At 38.9% G+C, this 22,715-nt stretch overlaps 1 protein-coding gene across 1 annotated transcript in view; it reads right to left on the minus strand.

The window, feature by feature from the left end:
* macrod2 (mono-ADP ribosylhydrolase 2) overlaps positions 1–22,715 on the minus strand; it is a 479,923-nt gene that overhangs the window by 325,910 nt on the left and 131,298 nt on the right. The window contains exon 4 of the mRNA XM_007546309.2: positions 19,267–19,296. Within this exon, the coding sequence (XP_007546371.1) occupies positions 19,267–19,296 (30 nt within the window). The remainder of the gene's footprint in view (positions 1–19,266; positions 19,297–22,715) is intronic.

Here is a 22,715-nt window from a genome sequence, read left to right on the forward strand (position 1 = left end):
CTGATTAAAGTTGTTTCTGCGTTAGGGTGACGTGGGTCATAAACAATCCACCATGGACACTGACCACAGACAAGCCCAGAACACAAGTAATGCATCAGGTCAAGGTTTTTCACTCACTATGTGGAGTAAACAATGTAGAAAATAAGGCAAAGAGATTGGATATTTTTGGGCTGCTGAGAGTGTTTGAAGAGTCCCTTTTCATTTCTTTTTACATTTCCCACAGCTAACCTTTTCTCAGTCCTCCCTCCTCTCTCTCTAATACCACTGCTTTTCTGTCTATTTCTCTTTCGCTTCCTGAAAGACAGATCTGCAGAGCGGGAAAGTTCTTGTCTGAAGCTTATCGCCTGTCTCAACCCAGCAGAGAGAAATTTCTTGCCATTTGTTGCATACAAGTGTGATGGGTGTGCGTTCGGGGCTCATCTGTGGCTGCACTACCTCACCTGGCACTCATGTGATTAGATTTCATATCCCAGCCTGCAGCAGATAAACTATCTCCATCAGCCAGGCCCCTCAACATCAATCTGCCTCGCTGATGGCCTGTGTTGTGGCGGCGGTCTCATGACACTTTCCCGCCGCCGTCTTTATGCATAATATTAAAAACAGCGATGTCCCACGAAGCCTTCCATTTAGATTAAAAGAAATAACAGGCTATTGTGAAATGATGTGTGGCTGTTGGGCTGTGGAATTGATAAAACCCTCTTAAAGGGAGAGCGCCCCATCGGGCTATCAGAGTACCGTAGCTCAGAGTTTCAGTGCTTGCCTTTCGCTGTAAGCCAATCATGTCAAGATGCACAAATCTCTGCATGAGGTGCATCCACCATATGGTGGGACGAAGGCGTTGAAGAAAAAGAACTGGGGGTTTTCGGGGAGGTGGTGAAGACGAAAGGGCGGCTCCGTTTATTTATTGTTCTCCTCTGGTTAACGGTTCATGAGCGCCTAGCTTTATTAAACTGGGCTTTGAACGCACACATAGCAGCAGTAAAACTTCCTGATGGCCGAGCGGGGAATCAATTCAAGCTGCTGCCTTCAGGAATTACTGCAAAATAATGGTACTATCACACAGGTTGGTCTCGCCAGTGTTAGGGGTTAAATGGACCATTTAAATTCTTTAATCAACTCTAGTATTAACTGCAGAAGAGGAGTGCTGCTCCTAACAGATATATGCAGGGGCAGGTATTTTAATGAATATCAAATGAGATGTCAGCGCAGAGGCACCGCCAAAACGGATACAAAGGGAGAGACTGGTAGTCAATATTAAAATAATGATAGGGAGATAAACATTTACTTTCTCTACAATAGATACTACCCGGAGTTGCATAAAATATATAATGGACTAATATTTTATTCTGCTAACTGAAAATAGTAGGATAGGAGTGGGAAATAATTACACTTGCAAACTAATCAATTTTCTTGGATTTTATACCGTTTCTTTTACTCTGGATAGCTTTTCAGCCAAAACTATTTATACCCTTAGCAAATAAGAATTGAAAATATTTTTTCTTTCACCCAATAAACCTGTTTTAGCTAATGAAACAAGCTACAAAATGAATGTTTTAGCCTGTTTAAGATCAAATGTATGCTAAAACAAGCTAGTTTTAGGTTAAACAAGAAAAAAAACAAGCTTATCCTTGTTTGTTTTAGCCAGTTTTGTTTTAGTGTTTAGCACACTGTCCACTCCTTTGATGGCTGTTTTAGATGTGCCTTTCGTCACGTTTTGTAGAGGCCCGATAATGAACCATTCATCTGATTCAGGTGTGTTGAACCAGGGAAACATCGAAAACATGCAGGACACCAGCACTTAAGAACTGATATTGAACATCAAAACTTTAAAGTTAGACAAGCTAAGTTATGCATCCACTTTGCAATATTGTATGTTTGCTAGGCAAATGCTATCTGCCTAGGATTTCAGTGATGGAGGAAGATGTGCTTTATTAATTAAAAATCCCTCAAGCACCTGCTCCAGATATACAAACGACCATTTAGCTTGGGAAAGATATTAAAAAAGGTGATGACATAATAGCAACAGAAATATGACTCTAAATTAATGTACATGTAATATTTTTCATATTTGCAGTCTGTTTACTGTCAGCAGTCAATTACGTATGTATGTTTAGTGTTTCAAAGTATGTCCATACGTAATTGCATAGATGGATTACAATTAGAAATACCAATACAATACCCATGAAGCCCAAACAAGCTTCAGTTATTCAATTCAATAGAATATCCAGAGACTTTTTTACTTTTGTCATATACAGCTGGAAAAACTAAACTAAATGAGTTTATTACTCCGTTTTACAACAGCTACATTAAAAAAACAAACTAGTAGCAAATAGATAAGATGTTTCACTTTACCAATGAAAAGAAAGAATTAACAGTTTACTACATTGTGTACAATGTTGCAGCCACTCTCCCATTGGCTTGTTAACATCACGGTCCCTTGACCCCCTACCGCTGCTGTGAATTGCATTTCACGGTTTGAAGGTTAGAGAGAAAGGCCCATGTTTGCTGAGAAGGCCAGATTAGTGCTCATCAGTCGGGGACGTTTGAGGTCCCTGAACTGACCTTTGGGGCAAAAAGCCAAGCTGCTTTCACACTGCGCTACACAGGCACCTGATTGAGCATACAGTGGCCTATTGTCACCACTCACCCAAAAGAAAAGACAGCGAATTGTCATGTCAGGAACTTTGGCCCCCATGACAATATAATGCACAGTCTTTGTTTCTCATAGTGCCTGTTAAGGTGAAAGGCTTCACAAAGGGTAAATAGTGCCATTAAACTTTTATTTAAAATAAAAAAAGAATCCATTTCATCTAGGGTCTAAAAAAGATAATCTCTATTGCTATTTTCACCCTGTGGTTTGTACTACAAAGTTTTTATTTTTCATTGAGCTTAACCAATTTTGATCATTTTTTTTCTTCAAAATTGCTGAATTTTTTGCAATTTCCCATTCAAATGCTCAGAAGCGCAGCCGGTGAGGCAGCAGCGAGCCGAGTCTCACCTTGGATTGTGCAACCTCTCGCTAACTGCATTGAGTGTCATTTGATGGGAGCATGTTCCTCCTGTCTATACATGGCCAATGAAATAAAATAAAAGCATTTAATATATGAACTGATTTTCCATAATTTAGCTCATGCATATAACCTACAGTGTTTTTTGTCACCAGCTGTGTGTGTATAACTTGTTTTGTGTACTAAGGAGCGATCATGAACAGCAGAGAACAGATTCAAGGTGAGGCAGGCAGCTTTCTTGCCTCATGGCAGGGGGCGCTCATGATCCCATGTTGGTCTTGTGACTCCATAACTACAGAGTAAGAGACAGAGAGCTGGCCATACAGTAAATAAGTAAAGTACAGGAGGCTCAGCTTGAGTGTTACCTATGTAAAAATTACAGAGAATAAACATGTATCCATAGTCATGTGTCCTCAAGGATTCCAATATTCATTATGTAGGCTGTTGTGTTATATCGCAAAAGTTTTTTCAAATTGAGGTTTTATGTATCCAACTGTAAAACATCAAAAAGACAAGATGACAAATATTTATCAACATTAAACTTCAATTTTGAAAGAAACCATTTTTCTTTCAAGGACTCAGAGAAAAAAAAAAACTTTCACACAGTGGAATATTCTGTTTACTAAACAACAGTATCCTTTACAACCCATGTTATTTACTAGATGAAGTAGAATGCTGTGCAACTTTTAAATAGTTAATTAGACAGCTGACAGTAATAGTTTTATAACTGTCGTACTCGGATGCAGTTCACTGCTTTGTGCACATAAGAAAACAACAAAGGTTGAAAAGATTAGATCACCAGTTTATAGCTTGCTCGCTGTTTGAGGTCATCCATTTAAGGGCTTTCAAGAAGTCATGCATCATTAAGGTGGATTTCCAATTGTGCTCAGCAGCTAATCATGCAAAGATAATGTGGCATTGTTATCTGAATGACACCGGTGACACGAAGATTAACCAGGTTTTCATGCACTGGCAAGTTAGAGAAAGGCTGCTCATTTCGTCAGAATGGACCAGTTTTTGAAGAGACATTAAAACCGCTTCATTATTTCTGAATACAAATTTAAGAATTAGCTGATTTTTTTTAATTAAAGCATGTGAACCAACAAAATTTTACAAGCAGTATGCTTAGCACCTTAAGCGCTGTGATTAAATTTCTGTCCATATGCACATTTTGCCCCCTATTAGTTCTATTGGCAATTCACAGAGATACTCTGGTTGTTTCTCATCAGCATGGCAGCCATCTTCAATGGCAGCAATAAAAACCACAGAGATCTTGCAGGAATGTAAAAGGCTCCAGTAAAATAAAATGCATGATTTAATGACCATCTGTTGGGTGCCAGTGCAGACCTTGATGCAACATGCTTTGTGAATGATCAAAGGCAGCATCCGCACCAAGAGCGCTTCACCTCAGGAAGCGCACCAGGAAATTAACAAGCTGCCCAGTACAGATCCATTTTCTTTGTAGCTGGCCTCTTATTATTCCTTAACTCGTCTCCTCAATATGGCATGCTCCATAGGAAGATTAGGAGTGAAAAATGTAAAAAGAAACAACACTCTACCCCTAAAAGATAAGAGGGTCCAACTTCACTAAATGAAGTTCTATTAAATCTATTACATAGAACATAAAAATAATTTTTAAAAGCTGTGTACAATAGATTTTTTTTATAATAGCTCTGACATTGGATACATATGTTTATAGCTTTCTTGAATTGCTCTAAGAGTCCACTTTGGTGTAGAGAGATGGATGCCAAATGACCAATCAGCGCTAAAAGGAAGCATACACAATGAAAGGCATGCTGACGTCCTCAGACAGACATCCTAAAACACTTGGCTCTCATCTCTTCAAGGCTCAGTAAATGAAACATTTAACAGCTGAGTCACACTCAGGTTTGTAGCGAAACCGTGGGTTTCTTGCCTGAGCCATGAATAACACAGAATCCATAGAAACAGTCACACACGCAGGCAAGTCGGGCACAAACTTATTTTAGTTCTCATGAGTTGCTGTTTAGTCTCAAGGGGATGCAAAAACAACTACTCCACTGGTTTATAGCGCATGTTCTGGAAATTTACCATAAGGCATGACAAATGTCAGGTGGGCTCTAAAGAAATCGCTACACAACACACTCAAACACTGCAGTGCTATGAATATAAATACTTATTTTTTGCTATGTTGTTTGGTTTCTGCTACTCTTCATCTCTGTCGTCTCTTTTACTGTTTGCTAATTATTCTGCCTGTCTGTCGGTCTCCAAGACTGTGCGGTGTTTAACATGCTGCGGAGACACATGTCCACACAACAAATTCGCTATTTTGTTAGCAGTCACAGCTCATTTGGCCCATTCCATGTTTTGGCATTCTGTTATTGTCACGCTCGGTGAAGTTTTCTCGGCTGCCCACCAAGGGGGAGAAACGCGTTCCGTAGGCTGTCAGCTGAGGCTCGTATTCACACCCTGTCCTGCCGTTTTTCCTCCAGGCTTACCGTTTCAATCCTACGTGGAATAAAATGTCTGAAAACAGCCTCTCTGTTATTCACATCCAATATCTGCTGGCTTGCTAAAGTGAAAAAATTTAGGGAGGACAAGGCAAAGCAGCCGGAGAGATGATATTAATGTCAAAGGTTTCTCGTTTACCTGCATCCCACCCACATCTTTACTTGTCACTGGGGTCAAATAACCCACTTTAGACACAATCAGCCCTACAGCTGTGTGTGCTTTGTTGTGCTTCCATTTCAAATACAACACCTAAGACAGTGCATGGAAGCTCTGCAGCCACAACACCTCACCCTAAAATAGTACGGTGATTGAAGACCCTTGAGAAAGTGTCAGTGTGGTGTCGATCTCTTGCGTGGCCAGGGAGACTGAAGGAAGGGGGACGAGGGCTCGTTTGCAGCTTCGCAGGTGGAGCTGGCTGCTGGTGGGAATGTCCCAGCTGGCCTCAAACGTCTAACATTCCCAGGCAAGCAGCATCCTTCCACCCACCGACTGCACACACACAGTGGCTCCCTATGGTACAGAGCTGATTGCTGTTTCATCAGAGGCAGGGCAAGAGTCACTGGAGATAAGCTCTGCCTCTTACTGTTTGATGAACTATTTATGTTTGCTCTGCATGGGAAGCCCTGAACAAACAAACAGGCGTGTGGTGTATTTATCAGAGAATTAGAAAGCGTTTCTTATGAACCTGGACACTTGGTGCTGCACTAGCGTCACAGGAAAAAGCTTAATTAGAGCTTCCTGAAAACAATGCCTTGATACCCCCCACTCTCCCCTGTATTGCCCATGCCCATTATTACCGCTAAGTAGGCTCCTCCATCAATTATGGCATGTGCTAATGTGAGTCTCACAGCAGAGAACCGACATGTTTCAGTGGGCTTAGAATGACTTTGTAGCACTCCCCCACTTAGAAATTTGTCTTTTTCCGAGCAGACATCTCTGCATAAGCCGGAAAGTGTGAGAAAGAGATTTGATAATATAATAACAGTTTTGTGTGTACTAGAAAGCTTGAAAACTTGATTATTAAAGATCATCTTAAACCCAAGATTTCCAGGTACAAAATTGTATTTCTTGTACACTCACCTGCAACCTTATTATTATAGTATTATAGTATTAGATATAAATTAGTAGTAGTGGGTTGGGCTGTCTTCTGCCTTTAGCATTATCCCAATTCTTCATGCCATAGATTTAACACGGGGTCAAACATTTATCTTAGATTTCGGTTCATGTTGACATGAAGGCAGCAGATCTCGTAGCTGCCCATCCATGACTTTTGAAGTTTAAACTAGAAAACTTTGTGTGTCTGCTCCATCTTCTCAACTCTTCAGTCAGTTGTGGAAGATGGCTGCTCGTGCTGAGCCAGGTTACTGCTGCAGTTTTCTTCCTGTTTGTCTTTCTACCGTCACCATGTACATGCTCAGTTTGAAGGCAGTTTGTGTCGTAAAGTCAACAACACAAAGCTAGTGATTTTCTGCTGTCACTATGTGGTCGTCCAGAAGGAGTGAATGCTGCAAGTCAATGACTCGATGCAATTCGCTGGGTTTCTTTCAAAACTTTTTGAACTACTACAAATAACTAAGCTTATTGTTCTGTTTAATCACTTGAAATTCAGCATTTGTGGTTAATTGCTGCCATTGTTGTGAATAGAATCATTAATAGTTAGTGGTTAAATTGCATGATTTTCAGTTTTTAGCAGATTACAGTTCAGTTATGGGTTGCTGTGCCAAGTCATTGTGTGCCTCTTTGTTTATAACAGTTATGACATACAAATCTTTCTTATTGCCATCATACCAGTGCACATCTGGTTTCCTTTACAATAATGTCCGTGATCCATGTTATTGGTGTGAAACATTAAAGGATGACAGGCTTCGCATAACATTCCACAAAGTTTCTCTTCTTCCTGTGTGTAGAGATGGTTTTTGCTCACAGTGAGGAAATTCACAAATGCAACAATTTCTATCATCTATTTGCATATTTCAAAGGAGGTGAGTACAGGGAGGGTTCTGATATTCCCTCACACGTGGTTAAATGTACCACGATTGGGATGTAAAAATAAATTGTCCACACTGTGTTGTGCTTCTCGATTTGTATGTGCGCAGGCCTTTTACTAGGTTTATTAGTACACCATGTTTCAGCCGGAAAACCCAACTGAACTTTGAACACGAGGCTCCTGTTCTTTGCCAGAACCACAGCTTTACTCTGTGCACGCTACATTATCCTTTCTCATTGATCTTCGTTGTCCTTTCTCACTTTCAACAGTCTTTCTTCACTTTCCACCTTTACAAGCGATCCTGTAGTTCTCCTCTGAGATATGTCAGCACACACAAAACTGCAACCGCAGAGTGTGGGTGATAATGAAGTGTCTAGGAAAAGAGGATTAGGTGGAGCAGTGGGCATCATCCCTGTGGTATAAATGCTCATCTCTCCCTCAGGAAGGACACATGGAGCGTCTTTCACCTCAGTCCAACTGCTCGTCTCAGTGTTACTCTCAGCTAGCATACTTGGATTGCTGCTGTGGTCCTCAGGAGGCCACAGTGGGAAAGTTAACACAGCGACAGGCTCTGCTCCTTGGGGAAACTTGGCGTTTCATCCTCTGACACCCATCTGTTTATTCTGCACTCTGGCTGAGAGTGGCATAACAGGCACTGGGAAAGTGAAGATCTTCACCAAGGGAACAGGTTGATAGTGAAGGAAATATAGAGGTTTGAGACAAAGAAAGACGGAGGAAGATAATCTCTTCTTCCTGCCTATGGTCTGAAAAGAAAGGGAAAAAAAGAAGCAAAGTAGAAAAAGACAACAGCTTTCCACAGACGTTCCCTCTGCCGACCCTGGGCTCAATTGTTCCATGTCTGCGTGTGGCCTGTCAGACGCTGCTAACTAGGCTGGCCCAGGAGAGATGCAGATAGGTTGACAGTTTGTTACTAGTTGGCAAAAGCCCACAGTAGCAGGTCAGTCACAGCACAGGAAGTGTCAAAAAAGTCTTACTAATCAGCCAACCAGCAGGTACTTTCCAAGTGCTCAAACGTTACTTCCCTTTCTCTCACAGCAACTTAAAAGGCCCATTCCCACCGTAACATCACAAGAGTTTAAGAGCCAATTACCACAACAAGCACGAGCTACTGCAAATTCAAATGTTCATCAGCAGCAAAGACGCAGAGAAGTTATTATCTTGTGAATAATGTCCATTATAATATGGAAAAGTGCAAAGGGTAAAAATGTAGATCTGGCCAGGGTTGTGCACTGCCTTTAGCCCAATGACCGCTGGAGATGGGCACCAACCCCCACAGCAGCGGTGCAAGAATAAGTGGGTATAAACAATGGAGGGAAGGATTTTTCTGATATTTTCAGTGAGAAATTATGATACTTCAGCAACAAAATCAACTCAATGTGTAGCTTTTTACACATCTTTAACTGGGGTGTCAACAAATTTGTCAGCGTCCACGTGTGCAAACGAATCCACTGTAAATTAGGCCATGACAGTGGAGGTTAACAAGTAAAGAAACGCTCTGATCCTATCCTGCACTCTTTGCATGGTGATTATTATGCACAGAAGTTAAATACATGTTTTCAAATAACAAACCTTCCTATAATTGACATACTGTCAAGTTCTGACTCATTTGTGAGCAAGACGCTAAAAACTCTTCAAACGTCATCTGATGCTTTTGCCATGATAGTTGAGATTACAGTATGGAATGAGGCAGTGGCCTGCAAAGAACTGTCCCCATTTGTCAGATCTCATCACTCTGTCACGCATCGCTAGGGGCAGCAGGACCAAAACTGACCACTGAGTCAGTCGACAGGACAGCTCAGCAGTCAGTTATGTCTGAATGAGATACACACACAAATTCAGACAGACACAGGCATGTCATATGTGGAAATATGGGCATAATCATGCCTGCACTCACGCACGCTGTCATGAAAACCCACAGTAATGGGGACCTACATACAGAGGATAACACACACACAAACAAAAGCATGAAAAAGACGAACAGTGTAGTGAAGTGATGTGCGAGCAGGACCAACCCCCAAAAGCAGGCATGATAAAGACCAAACGGGATACAAATGCGCTCTGACACCAGGGTTGGTAATGCACTGAATTGTCTAAACTCCTTAACAACTGACCCAGAAATACTGGTGCACAAGAAAAGATTTGGGAGGAGGTCATATGAGAGGCAAGTGAAAACAAATGCACAAAAATGGAATTAAGTTGATAGATTCTTTCATATTTTTCAAGCTAATTGGTTTTTGTAATTACAGTCGATAGGAAGGAGGAGTATACCTTAAGGAAAAAAAAAAGAAAAGAAAAACAGTATCTTTTGGTAAACAAAAGCAAAAAAAAAAAAAAAAAGTTAATCGTTGGAGAATATTTGTTGCAAGGTTTCAGAACATGACTCTCCCCTTTTAGAGATGGCAGAACAGAGACACTGTAAAATAGAGAAAGAGGGGTTGCACTGGGTCAAACACAAAGTAAAACAAGCAGCTGCAATATGTTTACAGAAGGAACCCTGAGGGAAGTGGAGGACTTGACTGCACCATCAGATTTATTTTCAGCTAAATTATTCGGAGAATTTATGATGGTTCACTGCATGTTTGTGCTCCCTTCTAGGCACAAAATAAGTTCTAATGTAAAAATAGGCCAAATTCCTAACCCTATGGTAATTGCTCAGGTTGGTTTCACGATCATCCTTGAACTATTCCTCTAAACCTGTAGCTAATCTAACTAATGAGGTATGATGCACTGTGTAATGGACGTATTTGAGAGAATAAGAAACCTTAACTCAAGTGGAATTTGCCATTTTGTTAAAAATGTAAAGATATTTCTGGAATAGAGAGCAGTTTCATAACTGTACATCATAGGGATATGATATTCTGTACTTTGTCAAGTCATAACCACAAACTTCAATGTATTTTATTGGATTGCTATGTAACAGACCATTTTTTCTGGAACATGGCTTTTAAAATATTTCAAAAACAAAACAATGTACAATATATCCATCCAATCCATGTGAGATTGAATTTTTAGCAAATAAAAAAAACAAAACAACAGCAAAAAAAGTGATGGGCAAAGCAGGTAGAGACGTACCACAAAAACCCTGTTTGTATTTAAAGGGGACACACAGTACTGACTCAGGGGGGCTGATTATAAATGCATGGCACACTTTAGCTTTTGATTTGTAAAACCGTGTTTAAATCTCATAATAAATTTCCTTCCACTTTGCAATAATCTTCTACTTTGTGTTGTGCCAACACATGAAATCCCTACAAAATACAACAACCATTGTGGATATAAAATGGGAAAAAAAAAACTTACAAGCTGAAGAAGTGTGAATGCTTTTAATTTAGCTTTCAGTTGGGGCATACCGAAACTCACCAGAAACAAAGATCTGCTAATCCTCTTTGTAGTCGCCAATTAAGATGCCTCAACGTTCTTCCAAAACAGTTTTATTGTTCTTGGAGAAACATGCCTTTGTATAATTGTGCCTCTTTTAGCTTTAAAACTTTGCTACTAGGAAAGCAAAACCTTCATATGGTTTGATATTCAGATGTGTACACTGTTAAAATGTAGACCCTTTAACACACTTGACTGTTGGTGCCAAAGATCAAGCGATGCCATCAACTAGCTAATGACACGACAGCCGCAGGCAAAGACCGGCAGCTTGATTTATACATGGGGACAGATATGAATGATTCATGGGCAAAGAGAAGGATAGCAAGAAGCATACAAGGCATATGCATCTTTCACTCACATTTATTCATAGACACGCACCTCTCCATAACATTACTTAGGCACTCCCTTATGTCTCATAAGCTAAACACGACCACAGTGACCAGTCTTGTTGCTCCAGATAGCTCCATGGCCCTTTTTACCTTCTCTGCTCTCTCAAACTGTTCCTCTTTGTCACTAGCATCCTTAGACTTCTGGCCACTTTTCACTTCCATCCCTTTATACTCCTAACACTAGTACAAAATATGGAACCAACTGCTGTAGAATAAAATAAATGGCCCAATCACTCTGCATCAATTAGTCCATCTATCACTGCTGGATGAAGAGCTAGATTAAAACGTTTCACATAATACCCAGTCACAAAATTCAGTCCAGCAGATGACCTTGTTCTGCTAATTTCCGTGGAATGGTCTCTTGGGTAATTGGATCAGGAAACACTGTAATGCCTCAAAGTTCTTCTTTTTTTTAATATAAGGATTAGATGTGCAACAAAGCATGAGATCTTGAAATGTCAAGTCTGTTTCGCAAAGAGCAATTGTGTTGCTGTGTGTATGTAACTTGTCTCAACTACTCTTAACTCTTGTTTATAAAACCGAGTGATTTAGGTAAGACAGTATATTTTAGACTCTTATTTTCTACTTTGGTTTGTGCCAACACATGAAATCCCTACAAAATACAACAACCATTGTGGATATAAAATGGGAAAAAAAACAAACGTAAAAGCTTAAGAAGTGTGAATGCTTTTAATTTAGCTTTCAGTCGGGGCATACTGAAACTCACCAGAAACAAAGTTCAGCTTTGTTTCTGTAATTTTGAACTAATTATTGGACTGACTGAGAACACTTGGGTTACCTAAGCACTGAAGAAGCTCCCGCCACTATACATCATTTGTGGGAGCATTTTGGATACTCACTTGAAATAATGTAATTGTGAGTGTAAGAGACAAGATTTGAATAGATTATAAGCACTCTAGGAATGCTTCTAGCAGCTGTTAGTGACTTGTCACTGTATGATCTGCTCTGAAAGCTTGATCTGAACCATCAGTTGAATTATTATAGTTGTCAATTATTCATTATGAGAATTATATTATTGTCTAGGAGAACATATAAATAAATATGTTACCCCTTCATAGAGCTACATTTTAATAATGGACATGATCTAATATCCAGTTAAGAAGCTGCTTCAAAGCTTAAGAAATTGACTGCATTTGGCTATCTCTAGTTCAAATATTAAATAAAAAGATAAACTAAATCATTTTGAACTAAAACAATTCCCTAAAACATTATTTGATATTTAGGGAACTTTTTATTTATTTATGAAAATACAAAAATGGTGAATAAAGAACACTATTTGCTGTTCTAACCTGGAATGGGTTAGTGTACACTTGATTTCTTTTTTTTTTAAACACTAAACCGTTATTTCAGTTGTTGAAACATATCAGCAAAATCTCATTTGTCTCGGTCTTGCAAGCTCAAAATCATGTGTCGTCTTGTGATCTGAAAATTTGTCTACACTCTCCAAAAAGCTTAACTTTGCAATTTTTTGGGAGCCTAGAGGTCACTGAAAACTGTGGATATAAACACAGTTTTCAGAATATGCTTTAAAGAAATGAATAAACCTTTGATTCAAAGACTGAGAAATCTACCCCCAGTGAGGCAAGAGGAGCTGTGGATTTCTTCTGCGTTATCTTATCAGCACATCCATTTTTCAAAAAGGAAGGGAACCACGGCTTCGACAGTGCAATGGTTCTTTTATTATTTAATAAGTTAGTTTATTTTGCATTTGCACCACTTACAAATTAATGCAAAAAATAAAAAACAAAACATTTCCATATTTATATAGCGCCATAACAAAAGAATACCTCCACAGGGAGTAAGGACACATTCACTTTCCCTGAACCAAACAACCTAAAAAGAATACATATGTTTACGTTGTCAGTTTACCTCACAAACAGCTTTTTATCTGCAGAGCTAATCCCAGAGAGAAGGACTGACACATATTTAAATTGGTCCTGCCTCAAACACACTTTAAAGAAAATGTGGAACAATACAGCCTAAATAAAAGCTGGGTAAAGAGCGGAGTGTAACTAACTCCACACTAAATGCGAGGAAATAAGTAAATCCCAAGGGTGTCCCGCTGACTGAGGAATCTTTGCATTCAATTTATCATTTTACATTATTTAGGCTACTCTGTGGGGAAATACGCTCTCACTGTCATAAGTTATGCTAATGACTGTTACTACCATCTGTGAACTGAGGACTATCAGTCTAGCGTAGTGTGCAATCTATAACTTATGAGAATAAAATGTCCTTTCTGAATGATTAGTGTGGGGGCATCCTGGGAGCTGTGTAAAGGGCCGTGAGTTCATCTAACTCAAATTGTCACCCAACACCCATTGCCGTATCTGAACCCACGCCCCTCCCCTGTGCAAAACCCCATGCCCCGGTCCCCTCCAATCTACTCAATAAACAAGCCTCAGGCAGGACCCAGACCGAGGATAATGGTTCACCTGGAGGTGACAGGAAAAGAAAACAGATCTCTTTGCATAACGAATGGAGATAGAGATAAGCACTGTGAAGCACTTAGGAATCTTGATAAAGGATTATCCAAACATGTCTGAAACTGAAACATTCCTTTTAGGCACACTGGAGCACAGTGTTTTACCGAGAGTCAGTCCTACAACAGATCTGCTGAACATGCATTGCTGATGTTTTTTTTTTTTTTCTTCTGTTTAGATAAATATACTAGGTTCTCACTTTGTACTGAAAAGTCTGATCTAGGACTCTACAACTAAAATGTAGGATGCATTCCTTCTCCAGAATATTAAGCAGTTTTCTAAGAAACGCCATCAACTATGATTTTGTCAATGAGAGTCTACAACACATGAAATCTTTACCTACTAAAGAAGGTAAAGCACAGAAGGACCCATGAGAATCATCATAACCACATGAAATGGTATGAAGCATAGTTAACCTCAAATGTTGCAAATATTATTTTGACTCAAGCAACTGATGTGGAAAACATAAAGCAGTTTTCTATTCACTACTCTCCAGACTGTTACGCAAGTAACAAATGCTGGTGAATTCATGGACAGAGAAAACAACCCCATATTGAGCCCAGACATGCTCAACTGGAGAAGAAAAAGAAGGCCCGACCTTAGAAGAACGATTTGTTTGGGTGGTCTAGTTAAAGCCTAGTGCTAAATGGCCAATGGTTCTGGTTAGAATGGTAATGAGGCAATTCCCCTTCAAGATAGACACATCAAAGGCAAGGGGAGCTCCCCCTCTTCACACAGCCTTCACAGGGCTTCATGGTATCATTACATGGTTCAATATGAGCTTGAATCCTTGATTTTGTGTGTTAGAAAGGCACAAATGGAAAGAAAAGGGAAGGGCAGACAACATAATGTTTACATTAGCTCTTTCCTTTTGGGACTGCGCCAGTGCCCAGCCATGCTGTGACACACATCACACAGACAACGTGGTACTATTCATAATTACCCTCTATTCACAGAGGCCTCATTTAGTGTGCTATTACCAGAGATCATTGTTATTTCCCTCAATGTATGCTCGGAATCCCAGTGAGACCAACACATCTAACGCAGATAACAGTACTATTTCGGGTGACCCCATTGCGTGCACAATACTAAGAGTGAACAGCTGAAAGAGAATTCCCATCAGTGATTTCTAAGGATGCAATCGAACCTTGGGGTGTATGAATCCAATATTTTTTTTTTCGTCTCAACAACAAACACCAGGAATATGAAAAAAAGTAATTAAAACTAAAGAATCCCAAGGCTTTATTATCACTGACCCTCATTATTTTTTATAGTGCTCTAGTAGATGACAAGCAAAATCATACATTGTTCTCTGTTTTTTACTGGAATATATTATGATGTGATTGAAAAAAGTATGACTGCTGTCACACTGTTTCCTACCTTGCCAGGTATCCTAATGTGCTAAAAAAACAAAAAAAAAAAACAAACATATCAGGTAGATTTAAATGCGAGAAAATTAAGCCCATTTAAAATAAAATCAACTCCTATCATGTCTCCATTACCAGTCAGGCCATTACCAGGCCCAGTTTGATAATGGAGGTAACGGAGAACTGACTCCACTTTTCAGGCAGTCAGTTTCAATAACACGTGTATTGGGGTCATGGGTGTGAAATTTAATGTTCTACTGTATCATGAAGAGGTATTTTATTTTCGCTGCAGCTTTAGTTTAATATTTATGAGGTGAGTAAATCTTCGTCAGTGCAGACAGAGCATCTGCACATCGCAGCATGAGATCAGGTAATATTATTGAATCGTTGCTGCTAAATTTGAGTTGGATTTGCATAAATTCTGTCACACAAATATCTGATATACATTGCATCTGTGAGCTGCAAAACTCATCCAGCGTAACATTTTTCCGAGCGAGATACAGAGTGAGTTTTACTCAAAAAAAAAAACATCCTTCTGGTTGGATCCGTACATATTGCGAAACTGATAATTTTGGTGTTATATTTGTGCCACTAATCTAAGCACAATGCGGAACAAGTGTCAGTTTATATGTTCATATGTGTTTAAATCCCGCACACGCTTGCTCAAAACTTGTTCTGGCTCATGTCCCACTCTGAATCTGTTCCTTCTTGTGACCGCTTGGCCCAGCGTCTGCTTTTGCAATTTAAAGTGTATGTAAATGAACCCCTCATAACTCTCCACTATAAAGACAGTAGAATCTAGATGGTGAAGCCGATAATATAGTGCACTGCATTTACTGTAAAGAGAGAGGGAAGCCCATGGTACCGGCAATAGTGCACTTGTGACAGGCTCTAACACATTTTAAATTGAAATTCTGAAAAAGCCCAATGCATCTATAAAACACATTACATAGTGCGATAAATGATCTGCCTGGGTGTCACCTTTCTGGCTACCTTTTAACGGCAGGCAGCAGCAGACAAATCATCAAACGAGGTCGAGGTAATGATCAAGTTTAATGTTGCCTGCAATATTCCAAAAGAATAACTTCCCATTCTCCAAGTTCATGTCTGAAATAATTCTTCATAAGAAAAATGACTTGAACGTAGTAAAATGTTCCATTTAAGATGTTTGATCCTTAAAATAATTCCACTTACAATTTAGATTGTCATTTATGGAATCAAGTAAGTTGAAAAATCATGCCCAAACCAACATGTCTATATTTAAAAAGTATGGGAAAAAAGGGGTCTAGGCACAAAGGTAACCAGAGTAAAAGCTTTGTCCAGTTTTCACTTCCTGGCAGGAGGCCCACCTCCATAGCTATGAGAAAACAAGCACAGCTCAGGTGTGTGAGGCCAGCATGATGGATCATCCTGCTGTGAAACTGGCCCTCTTTAGAGCCCAGAGAAGACAGCTGGGAGATAAGGAGGACCCTATATGAGAGCACATCTCCTCTTCCCATCGATCCTCTCTGCCACCAAGGCAGGAGGTCTTCACATGCCAAGCCACAGATAGAGGTAGAGGGGCTGGGCAGGGCAACAGAGACAACAATTTTGTCTAGTTTGTAGGCACCTTTAAGTGGAAAAGACACTGAAAATAACTAAACCTCTTAGGGCCTTGTGCTGATACAATCAAGGTGGTACAGGTTCTTTCTAAAGAAACATAACATTTTAACTCAGTCAGATGACTGTTTCTGTTTCTAATTAGCATAACCAACTAGCATAACATTACTACAAATGATTTTAGAAAGCAGTAAAAAAAATGTAATTCTGCAACCTGTCTTGCTGATTATTATTGAAAGAAGTACGAGCGTCAGCATTTATGAGTTAACAAACCTTGTGTTTTGTGCTAGTTATGTAGCAGGAAAGGCATTACCTGAAGTCAGTTAAAACTGAAAAGACGCTTGGTCTGGAGAAAAAAAAAGGTCTGCAGCTACAATTAGAATTCCTCAGGCGTTAATAAGCACAGCTGCAGGTCTCAATCAGGTGAAAATGTTTCCTTGCAAAGTATGACATTAATTGAAACAAAGGATCTCACGTTCCAGTGTTGACAACTATAAATTCAGCTTGATATTTGCCGATACTGTTTTGAAACAGAGCAATCAGGAAAACCCCAACACCTATTATTAGTTGAAGAAGAAACTGGATCAATCGACAACACGGATTTGAGAAACTGTAAAAAGGTGATATTCCACAATGCGACGGTAATGAGAACCTAATAGAAAAGAAAATTGCCTTGTTTTGTTTCTCTGTACATGGCAAATCAATACTGAGATCTGACCGCAGCAGAGACAGACACCAATCAGGAAAACAGTGTACCCTGTTTTGGAGGGCCTAGCTTGGTAATGGAGATGTATGTTTGTGACCTTCGCTCTCAATCACAGAAATTCTTAAAGTAGTCGTATGCTGAGGGTCTCTTCTTGTGAGTGACAGATTTTGAAGCCGCACTGCAAGCAAGCACCCTTAACCATCTATCAAACAAGATAAGGCCCACTCCAAGGAGCATGATGAGAAGCGAGAAGCTTCATGTCTCTGACAGCATGTGCACTGAGCATTAAACTATGCTGAGGCTTTGAAGTTCTTCTCTGCTCAGCCTTTGTCTGTAATAATTCATATTTGCCATGTGGTAGGTCTTAATAAACACAAACAAATAAATTATTAATTGCCATGAAAGTAACAGTATTTATTTTCAGCTTATTTTCTGTTGTACTGAACATGTTTCTTAAAGTTGTTTTTTTTTTTTTTCCATAAAGCCTGTCAAATGTGGAAAGAGATGGGATGTGGTCGTGGCTTAGGAGTAAAGCACAACCCATGTATGGAGGCCTTAATCCTTGATGCGGCTGTCACTGGTTCGAATTCCGGTCCGATGACCTTTGCCACATGTCTTCCTGTTCTCACAACCCACTTTCCTATCTGACAACTGTCAAATAAAGGAGTCAACAAAACCTTAAAAAAAGCAAGCCAAAGCACAAGCAAGATAGCTAAAGCAGTGAACAATGGTACTAGATCATAAGCTAAATAGCAAGCAAGACAACAGCTTGATGGCAAAAGCAGCAACAGTAAACATGATTGCAAAAAGCTAAATAGCTACATGGCTATGCAGCCAGTTAGGCATAAAGATAGACTACGAGTTAGCTAGCTGAATGCCTGGACAACATTCTAGAGAGCAAGATAATTAAAAGCTAGGTAGGCAAGCAGGAAACCTGGCTAGATACTTAAACTGTCTATGCCTACTCACCAAGAAAATAGGTAGACAGCCAGCGAGACTGAGAGGTAGTGCGTAAGAAAATAAGCTTTACAGCAAAAATAGTCACATAGCGATTAAGATAACTAAATAGCAACCTAACCAGTTTGCTACCACAGTAAATGACATAGTTAAGTACATAGCTAACATAGCTATATAACCTACACAGCTAAATAGTTACATAGCATTGAAGAAGAAAGCTCTAAAATTTAGCTATTAGCAGTCAAATCCTAACTAGATACTCTGCTGATGTTTAACAAAGAAAATGGCTGATTAACTCTGGTGCTCTGCACTGTCGATAGGATACACAAGACTGAAGCAGATCACATTATTTCCACATATGATAAAAAATCCCCTGTGGGGATAAAAATTATCATTCCATTTTTAACCTAGAGCATTTTATCCAGATCTATTGTCAAAGTGGGGAAGAATTATTATCTCAATCATGTCACGAAAAATGTCTAACGTCATAGAAAGAAGAAGGAAAGAAGATAGAAGAGTGGGCAGGAACCCCCTTCTTGCCTCCCCATTATTCTCACACCACAGTTGGCTGCCTTGGGTTTGCTTCCTTGCTTTGATGATAATGCTCTTTGGCAGGCTGCTAAAGTAATGACCACCTCTCAGTGGCACAGAGCAAGGTTACTCTGCAAAGCGCTGTAATATTTTGATCTAACAGAACATTTAGTTAGATTTACAATAGGCAAAAAATAAATAAATAAATACATTGCAAAATATTTGTGAAGTTCTCTAAATGAGCAATACAACATTTTAGGCTGGTCTATTCATACACAGAAGGAACTATGTACACACATTAAATATATTTAAATGTTAATATTACTCACCTCCGCCTCCTCCCAGAAGACTGGTGTTTGCTGAAATGAGAGGAGAAAAGAGAAAGTCAATACGCATATGAACAAGTGCCCAAATATCAATAAGACTTTTTCAGTATCATTTCAATAACATCAGAGCAATGTTTCAAATCCATAAAATGTCCATTTACATTTTTTTTCCACAGTATAATTTATTTAACCTAGTAGAAAAGATTGTCAGATTATACTTTACCAATTGTAAAAGGAAAACAAAAAAACAAACAACAAAAAATCAACAAATACTCTGAGATGGAAAGGGTGAAAATAATTTAAAAACAGGCAAAAACAGTTTGTTTTTCAATTGAATCTACAATCAATCAAACATTTCACGAGCTGCTCCAAACAAAACAAGTGTTTGTATTTTGATGCTTCCTACCTTCCAACAATTGTTACATGAATATGAGCCAATAGTTTGTCACATCTCGAATGTACAAAATGCTTTATTGTGTGTGAAAGTGGCTTAGTTGAACAACTACTTCAGCCATTTGGCAGCTAATGTGTCATTCTTTGACAGTGAATTATGAGTGAGGCTTTTCTTTTCCTACCACATTAGTTGTGCTCAGCACAAAAATGTCTATATTACTTAAAATAGCAGTTGCATGTATTTTGCTGAAAGGTAATATGAACCTTATGTATAAGGAGCATAAAACATGCTTCAGTGAAAAGGCATCCATTACTAAAATGATTGTGGCATTTATTAATAAGGCTCAGTTCTTTGATCTGATACATCTGCAAAGCAAAGCAAATACAAGAAAGTTCAGCTCACAGACACTTATCATCCCTTGGCAGACATTAATGAATGACACATAACATACCATTTCTGCAAGAAGAAACCCAAGTAGAGCATCATTAAAAATTAACCCATATTTTTTTTTTTTTCTTTTGGCTTGAGTAATCCGTTTTCACATACGGCAAGAAAGATTAAAAGACTTTTAAGGTACATCTGTTATTTTATGAAATTCAAAGTAGGTAGCAGTAACGCTTGAAGTGTAGTTCATACATCAGAGATTAAAAGAATGGTTTTTCACAACATCCGATTAATTATCTTCAGATAGAGCTGCAGCATCAGCCCTGTTCAAAAGCTTATTTAGTCAAAAATGCTTGTCTTTTTTGCCCCAGCAACACATAATAACCATGAGCCATTACCAAAGAAGTCCTTATTTATTAGTGTTTTTAGAGCCTAATTTACATAAAGGAAGTGACATCTGGAGTTCAAATCTGCTTCTGTTGGATTCTGTGGAAGCATTATTCTCATTTCAGACCCACAAATATGAGTGGGCCTGACAAAGAAAACCTTCCTACAGCAGGTTTTTTTTATTCATCAAAGGGCTTTTGTTGCGCATCTGTGTGGTCTTTGTGCGCACATACAGTATGACAACTCACACACACACATAAAGCAACAACTCAAACAGGGATGTACTGACAATCCACTGTCATGTTTACAATAGCACCTCTCCAGGTTTTTCTGTGATAAAAAAGACACTCATGCTCTCGCAGCCTTTGTTTAGCTCTGGAATCTGTCAGCCATCAACAAAGAGCACATAGCTCAAATGTGCATGCATTCCCGAACAACTCTGTGTAAATGAGAGTGGTAAATTTCCTGGAAAAATCTGACTCTTTTCTTTTTATTCGAGAGACATGTCAAGAATTGTTAAGAAAAAAAAAAAAATCCTTTTAATATTATTATAAATTTTTGCTATAGCAAGATAGCATGATGACCTGATAATTGCCACCTCCTTTTTCGAGGAGAGAGGGGGAAAAAAAACACTCTAGCTGTAAAAAGGTGGAGGAGGATACCACATCATCTCTATTGCAAATTGTTTGTTGTACAATAACAGAACAAAAAATTGAATTCTTCGTGTTAAACGGTTCCGCACTGATACAAAACTGAAATATATTGAATTTCTGCTTAGGCGTTGTCCTAAACATCAAACTTTATGGCACATTTGTATTTTCAGTAAAATCCAACATTTTCAAAGTCAGCTCAAACCCAAGCCAGCGGCATACTGTTTTTCAACATCATCTATCATCATTGTCTGGTCTCATGGGGAGCCTTCCTTATTCCTGAGCTATTAAAACACTGGGGTTTAATTACCTGACATTATGGAAATGCATGCCAGAGGGGGGCACTTCATTTACTCCACACCTAATCAGAGATCTGAGATGTGGTTGCTAATCAGACACAACTCTTCTGCATGTATATGTATGCAAGGCAGCATGGTGATAGCAGGGTAAAGGTTGAGCTTGGTGTTAAGATATAAGAGGATTTCTATCTGCTTATGATTGGGTATGTTTTTTTGTCAATAGGAGAGACATGCTTACTTCATTGTTGTGGCTTTTTAATAGGAATGAAAACAGAAAAAAAAAATAACCTAAAAATGTGCACTTCTTGCTGTTACCTCACCTTTAATGATCAAAACAAAACAAGCAGTGGTGGCTAGTCTTATAGAACAAAACGATGGTAAGCAGAGAGTGTTTATCCAACCCACAGAATCTGTGCACTCAACCCACCTACAGTGGAAATGTCTGTTTTCTCCTATTAAGACACCAAGTTTCTGTAGCACATAAAAATAACACATTTTAAGAATTTTATTTGGCCTATAACCTGTACAACTCGATAATAAAATAAATAGAACTTTTAAGGAACACGTCTCAAGCTAAAACTTTGCTGAGGCATTTCTTTAATGGAATGGGAATTATAGTCCAAAAATGCTATAAAGAAATTTCAAAAAGTGTTTAAGGCACATTATCTTGGCATATTATCTTCTAGCCAATATAAATGAATGGATGGGAGATAGCTGTATCTGCCTTCATAACTCTTTTCTTAGAGATTTTTCATCGATTTTGGATCAAAGTCCAGTTTGTGGTCATGTCAGTGTCATACCACATTTACTCGACTGGATGGCGTCTTTCTGCACTGTGTTCTATGGTGTATCTCATTCGTTCACCCCTTCTCCTGACTTACATCTTTCAACAGTGAGATCCCTTTTATGCTTTGAAAGTTTTATGCAGACCATAGCTTCTGTAATGAGATGCAACTGAGAAAATACCAGGTCCAACAAACTACACCAGTGACCATAATTAATCAGTATATACTGACTCCTCTTTAATGTTCTTTCGAATGTGGTGGTTAGTTCTGAAAGCAAAGTCTCCAGTAATTAGTACACATTTATACAACCATATCATTGTGACAAATAGTATTTATCTTCTTTTAAAAGATTTGCTGTTTTCTTTTTAATTGAGGTTTAGATCACATTAAAGAGCGATGTGTTGACTTTTTACTTCCTCAACAGACAGACAGACCATCAGAGAAGACATAAAAATCTGAAATCGAATGCAGATTTGCTTCTCCTCAAGAACGAAACAATACCTGGTTATTATCCTTGGTGCAAATCCAAACAAAAAAAGAATCCATATTTGGC

Source organism: Poecilia formosa, unplaced genomic scaffold (genome assembly GCF_000485575.1).
Source record: "Poecilia formosa unplaced genomic scaffold, Poecilia_formosa-5.1.2 Scaffold15, whole genome shotgun sequence".
NCBI lineage: Eukaryota > Metazoa > Chordata > Actinopteri > Cyprinodontiformes > Poeciliidae > Poecilia > Poecilia formosa.